Genomic DNA, 7,221 nt, shown 5'->3' with positions numbered 1-7,221 from the left:
AAGTGAGATATAATCCTGTAATAGTAAAGAGTGAGGGTGATGATGGAGAAAATTGGACAGATATTAGACCTGAGGAGAACTTACCTATACATAGCAAATTAAGTCACAAATTGTAGACCTCTGGGATCGGCTAAAGCATAATAAATAAGTAGCATGACAGGAGGAGCTTGAGGGGAGGGGCATACCCATCACCAGACGTGAACCCTGCGTATTTACTTCATTGACTCTGGGTGGAGTTCAAGACATGTTAAAAGGGATTCTCAGGCCGCCATCCTAGTGCCACATGTCAATGCCTGACTATAAATACATATAGTCACACAACACCATCTAATCTCATCTCGGTGCTGTTTATTTTTTGGTGAGCCACCTTGGTTTATCAGGAACCATTTGCCTTGCTCATTGAAGGTCTATCTATTTTCCCGGGCCCCAAATGTATCCATACACCACTAGCAGCTGTTCTGTGGCTGCATTTACAACTTAAGTCTTCTGTCCGTGGAGAATCTTCAATGGTTCGATAAAGAGTTTCCTTCTCAGATTTAATCACTTCATTTTTATTAAGATTTTATTTATTTGTCAGAGAGAGACAGAGCACAAGCAGGAGGAGCAGCAGGCAGAGGGAGAAGCAGGCTCCCCGCTGAGCAAGGAGCCTGCTGTGGGACTAGATCCCAGGACTCTGGGATCATGACCTGAGCTGGAGACAACACTTAACTGACTGAGCCATCCAGGTGCCCCAAATTTAATCATTTCTACATATCTTCGTTCAGCTTGCTGAAACTAAGCCAGTAGTTGGTAATAATGAAATAAAGTACCAAAGGGGAAAAGATACCGAGCAAATCCAGAAATATATTTGCTGCTTTTCTTTTCTTTCCTTGTCCTTAATATGCGTCTGAAATGAAATCATTTACTTTGAAGCTCTGAGAACACACTATTTCCCTTTTTTTCATATTCATTTGTATTTTCTACTTAGGCAAAATATTTGGTATGACCCTCCTTGAAACATCTGCACTGAAGTTCACTTAGGTAGGAAACCCTGCAAGATATTAAGAACACTGTCCATAGTAGCGACTGTTCTAATGTACTAAAGAAGCCATCTTCTTCATCTTTCATTTTGCACTTTGTCCCTCCCTCTAAAATTCTACTATGTAAATTCTCTTAACCTTGAGCTGAAATTACTAACCAACAAAACGGAAAAGAATAGTCCTTAAAATTTCGCTGTGGACAGGATATCAAAACTCCTAGGGTGAAATGCCCTCACCTTCCTCCCTTGGAAATATCCTGAAACCTATTTTTTCTTTGGGAAATATTGAATATCCAGATGAGAAGAAAGCAGGCTTGTCCCATCTCCAAGTTTATTTTTCTAGGATAAAAATGTTTTGGGAATGTGAAATAAGGATCAAGTATGTATTTTTGTTTGTTTCTTTTGGTATCTTGGTATTGGACTGCTATGAGCCTCTTCTGCGATTATTCCGTGTTTTGTCATCAGTGCTGATCATCAGGGCTACTGGCAGGATTTTATGGAGCCGCTGTATTTCTCAGGCAGATTTACATCCCATGAGTAGGTATATGTTAATGGTGTACAGGAAGAACATAATACAAAACATCATGATAACCACTGAGAGTGTAGCCAGAAGTATGATGGACATCATCTTTTCCTGTGTCCCCAACAGCACACATGCATAAGGCCCATGACACATGTGGGTACTGCACCGAATGGGTTTTTTAATCAGTGGTATGTGATAGTGAATGAGAATGACCAAGAAGATCACCTGTATGGACAGCTGCGTGAGAAAGTAGACAAGATACATTGCCAACAGTGGCTTTTCCCGAGATAAGTCAAAAATCTCGTCTTCCTTTGTCTCTACATCGTCTGCGTTGCTGTCAGTGTCTTTGGGCTCCTTTTCCAAAGATTCCTTCTTAAATATCTTGTTTTGTTTATGCACAGTCTGAGAGACAAAAAACTCCATCACAAAAAAGATGGAGGAAAAGGCAAAGCCAACCACATACCAAACACCTAACACAGGCCTGGTGAAGTGCTTCTCATAGCATTCGGCCAGACAGGCTTTGGAGATGTTTCCATGGCACTGGAAGTCTTGATCCAGGTGAAGCCAGGTGTTTTGCACTACATACACAACTGAAATATAAAGAAAAGTAATGCTGAACCACAGTGCTCGCCCTATGTAGAAGTTGGTGGGGTCTTTGCTCATCTTCAGTATGATAGGTGCCATACCCCAAAATTTAGTACTGTCAGCCATCTTGGAATCTAGGAAGACAAAAGCAAAGTTGCGTCAGGGGGAAGGAATGGCTGTGTTTTAGTCCTTTTGTACAATCTCTGCTGTTTTCCTATTAGGTGCTCTCTGTGTGGGTACTCAACGGTCTTAGGTGAGAGGACAACTCCAAAGAAAGAGTGTTCAAAATAAATATATACCCACTGAATAATCTTTCCTGTTATTTCATTTGCTAACTTCTTCTCATTTTCCCTTACCAATCTCTCTTCCCAACCCCATTGCATTTTCCAACCTCTTCCCACAGTTTATTAAATCCTCTGTATAGCTATCCTGTTTGCTCTCATCATAAACTGTGGCATTTACTTTTTTAAAATAATCTATGTACCAACCTGTGTCAACAGTACAGTTCCAACTGTCATAGAACTCCCACAGCTATCTTCAGATAAGTGCTTAAAGGTAAGTCTTCGTCACTTCTCCCTGAGATGTACCTATCTGCTGGATTAACTGAACGCACTAGTGTCATTTTAGGCTCTTCCTGAGGCTGACTTTCCCAAAGCCCATTACCAATTTCAAAATCTGTTTCTGATTAACCAGTCAAGATGCATGGATTGCCTTTTACAGGGAGAGCAGCTTTAATTTCTTATTTGCGTTATATGCTGCTGCTCATTTGAAATTTTTATTGATTCACAGAAACTTGGAGCATCAAACACAATTCTGAGGATAGAAAAATGAATGAGGTAGTTCTTGCCTTTAATTACTGATCTGATTTGCATTTCCTTGGTGATTAGTGATATTGAGTATATACTTCAATACTAAAAGTAAAAATGTACTTTAATAAATAAAATTCTGATGGTGTGAAGAGTGCTTTTCTTCCAATAAGTTTATTGTGACCTCCGTGGTTTCTGTAATTCACTCTCTCTCCTACGAAGACATTTTCAGAACAAATTATTATTATAATACTCGAACAGTCCACACTTGCTTCAGCCTTCCCTACCAAAATGGCTGAGATTTTGGGAGTCCTGCGTCATAGTTGAACTTCTTCCTTTATTCCATCTTGTTTTCACACCCTTGACACTTGGCTTCCTTTCAGAGACATTAATCCTTAATAAATATTTTGCACCCTCAACTCTGTCTGGAAAAGCCAACCAACAATACTCCTTTTCAGATATTGGGAGCCCGAGAGACAAGCCATACAGACAGTAGGGCTTTTCTTTATCCACTGGATCACAGTTACTACAAAGCCAACAATTATGTAGAAAACACTGTGCTTAATCCTTGCCCTGGAACTCTCTGAAAAAACTCTCACAAGGAGAAGTGACAGGCTTGTTTCAATTACCTCACAGGGATTACGATGGAGCCTGAAGCCATCCCTGTTCTACGAAGGACCTGCTGGATTGTTGGTGCTGGCTGCTGCTCGAGTCAGGAGAAGGGAACGCGTTGAAATTAAAAGTGGAGGGGGACTCTGGGAAACAAACTAAGGACTGCAGAAGGGAGGGGGTGGGGGTTTGGGGTAACTGGGTGATGGATATTAAGGAGGGCATGTGCTGTGATGAGCACTGGGTGTTATACACAACTGATGAATCGTTGAACACTACATCAAAACTAATGATGTACTATATGTTGGCTAACTAAATGTAATAATAATTTTTTTAAAAAGTGGAGGGAGGATGGGATGCATTCAGACAGAAGTATTCCCTCCTAACTTTTAAGGTTATTTAAAATTATTTTCCTAGTTTCTTGAATAGCTTTTTAGTACACTTTGAATTAATTTTTTAAGTGTAAATGTATACAAAAAGCACACACCATTATCAAACGGTATATAGAACTTTCAATGTAAAGTTAACATCAGATAAGTACACAAGTCATATCGTTCGGTTCTATGAATTTTACAGAATGAATACACTCAAGTCATTATCATTCAGATCGAGAAAAGAAAAGTACAAACATCCCAAAAGCCCCATTTGTACATTCATTCAATTACCATTCTCCATTGTGCAACCAGTATCTCAATATCTAACAATACAGTTTGCTAGCTCTGGAAATATAAATGAATCTTAAACTATGTAATCTTTCATGCCTGGATTTTTGTAGTTGTTTTTGCTGTTGTTGTTTTATATATTGTTTATGAGATCCACCTATAGTACTGTTGAGTGTAGTTGTGGTTCTTTCCTTCTCTTTTGCTGTAGAGTATTCCTCTGTGTGAATATACCACGTTTTATTGATTCATTTTAATGTTGGTGATTTTCAAGTTGGGACTTTTGTAAGTGGTGTCATTATGAGGATTTTGTACATGTATTTTGATATATTAGTTACACTCCCACAACATGAGAGATCTGTCTCGTTTGCATATTCGCCCACACTTGGCATTGTTAGGTGTTTTTCATTTTAGCTATTCTGGTTAGGTCTGTAGTTGTACTGCATATGGATTTAGTTTTCATTTCCCTCAATAATGCTCATTGGCCACTTGAATATTGTCTTTTGTGAAGTGCTTATTCAAGTCTTTTGCCCATTTTTCTCTAGTAAGTTACGTGTCTTTTCCTTCTTGAATTAGAGAAGTCCTTTATGTGTTCTGGACATGAGTCCTTTATAGATATGTGAATTGGAAATATCTTCTCCCACTGTGAGGGATGCTTTTCCATTCTCTTAATAGTATTATTTAATGGATAGACGTTTTTCATCTTAATATTGTGGAAATTTATATTTATTTCCTTTCAAGTTAGTGGTGTGTTTGTCCTATTTAAGAAACAACTTACTCCAATATCATGAAAATGCTCTTTTCTACTGAAAATTTTATTGTTTTACCTTTTTAAAATACCTTGTACCAAGGCAAAATACAGTAAAACTCTCCCCTTTCTAGTGGATAGTTCTGCAAGTATTTACAGAAGCATATAGTTGTATAACCCCCACCAAAATCAAGATACAGGACTGTTTCACTACAACAAAAATGGCCCTGTGCCCCTTTGTAATTGACTCCTCTTCTGCCATGCCTTCTGTTTTCTGTCTCTATGGTTTTATCTTTTCCAGAATGTCATTGAAGTCGATTCATACAAAATACAACCTTGTGAATCTAACTTCTTTTCATGTGGCATATACATTTGCGATTCATCCATATATCTTAGCACGTATAGGTAGTTCCTTTTCGTTGCTGCATAGTATTTCATTGTATGGATATACTATGACTTGTTTATTCATCAGCCATTTGAGGGATATTTGGGTTCTTTCCGTTGGGGATAGTTACGTGTAAAATCTCTATAAACAATCACGGACAGGTTTTTGTATGAGCAATAAGTTGTCATTTCATTTGAGTAAATATCTAGAAGTAAATATCTAGGTCATGTGGTTCATTTATATTTATAAGAAACTGCCAAATTGTTTTTCAAATGGTGGTACATTTTGCCTTTGATTTCTTTTTGTTTTTTTAAGATTTTATTTATTTGACAGAGAGACAGCCAGCCGGAGAGGGAACACAGCAGGGGAGTGGGAGAGGAAGAAGCAGGCTCTCAGCAGAGGAGCCCAATGTGGGACTCGATCCCGGAACTCCGAGATCACGCCCTGAGCCGAAGACAGACGCCTAACGACTACGCCACCCAGGCGCCCCTTTGCCTTTGATTTCTAGTTGCTCTTCATCCTTGTCAGCATGTGGCATTGTCAAGTTTTTGTTGTTGTTGTTGTTGTTTTGCTTTTTTTAGCCTATCTTATCAGTGTGTGTTGATACCTAATTGTGCTTTGCATTTCTCTGACTAATGATGTCAAATCTGTCTTCATGTGCTCATTTTCCATTTGTACATTTGTATGTCTTCTTTGGGGGAAGTGGCTGTTCAAATCTTTTTGAACCTTTTTAATTGTTTTTTTAATTGAGTTATCAGAGTTCTTTATCTTGGATACAAGTTTATTATTAGATATATGATGTGCAATTATTTTCTAGAAATCATTGTTTTTTTTAATAATAATATTTTTTATTATATTATGTTAGTCACCATACAGAAAAGTTTTTTTTTGTTTGTTTGTTTGTTTTATTTTATTTTATTTTATTTTTTATTAATAATGATTTTTTATTATATTATGTTAGTCACCATACAGTACATCCCCGGTTTTCGACGTAAGGCTCGATGATTCATTAGTTGTGTATAACACCCAGTGCACCATGCAATATGTGCCCTCCTTACTACCCATCACCGGTCTATCCCATTCCCCCACCCCCCTCCCCTCTGTAGCCCTCAGTTTGTTTCTCATAGTCCATAGTCTCTCATGTTTCATTCCCCCTTCTGATTACCCCCCCTTTCTTTATCCCTTTCTTCCCCTACTGATCATTCTAGTTCTTATGTTCCATAGATGAGAGAAATCACATGATACTTGTCTTTCTCTGCTTGACTTATTTCACTAAGCATTATCTCCTCCAGTGCCGTCCATGTTGTAGCAAATGTTGAGAACTCATTCTTTCTGATTGCTGAGTAATATTCCATTGTATATATGGACCACAACTTCTTAATCCAGTCATCTGTTGCAGGGCATCTCGGCTCCTTCCACGATTTAGCTATTGTGGACATTGCTGCTATGAACATTGGGGTGCATATGGCCCTTCTCTTCACTACGTCTGTATCTTTGGGGTAAACACCCAGTAGTGCAATGGCTGGATCATAGGGTAGCTCAATTTTTAACTTTTTAAGGGACCTCCACACGGTTTTCCAGAGTGGCTGTACCAACTTGCATTCCCACCAACAATGTAGGAGGGATCCCCTTTCTCCACATCCTCTCCAACAATTGTTGTTTCTTGCCTTGTCTATTTTTGCCATTCTAACTCGCGTAAGGTGGTATCTCAGTGTGGTTTTGATTTGAATTTCCTTGATGGCTAATGATTTTGAACATTTTTTCATGTGTCTGTTAGCCATTTGTATGTCTTCATTGGAAAAGTGTCTGTTCATATCTTCTGCCCATTTTTTGATTTGTTTATTTGTTTCTCGTGTATTGAGTTTGAGAAGTTCTTTGTAGATCTTGG

At 38.4% G+C, this 7,221-nt stretch overlaps 1 protein-coding gene across 1 annotated transcript in view; it reads right to left on the bottom strand.

Moving 5' to 3' along the window:
* Positions 1 to 1,532: 1,532 nt before the first annotated feature.
* The window catches only part of LOC148107749 (uncharacterized), a 39,454-nt gene continuing 33,765 nt past the window's right edge, over positions 1,533 to 7,221 (bottom strand). Inside the window, exon 2 of the mRNA XM_087855911.1 lies at positions 1,533 to 2,260. Coding sequence (XP_087712037.1) covers positions 1,533 to 2,260 — 728 coding nt within the window. The remainder of the gene's footprint in view (positions 2,261 to 7,221) is intronic.

The sequence above is a fragment of the Ursus americanus genome, chromosome 25, assembly GCF_024610735.1.
Source record: "Ursus americanus isolate L20-20 chromosome 25, mUrsAme1.1.p, whole genome shotgun sequence".
NCBI lineage: Eukaryota > Metazoa > Chordata > Mammalia > Carnivora > Ursidae > Ursus > Ursus americanus.
The sequence above is the reverse complement of the archived record's forward strand: the minus strand, read 5'-3'. Positions and strand labels throughout refer to the sequence as shown.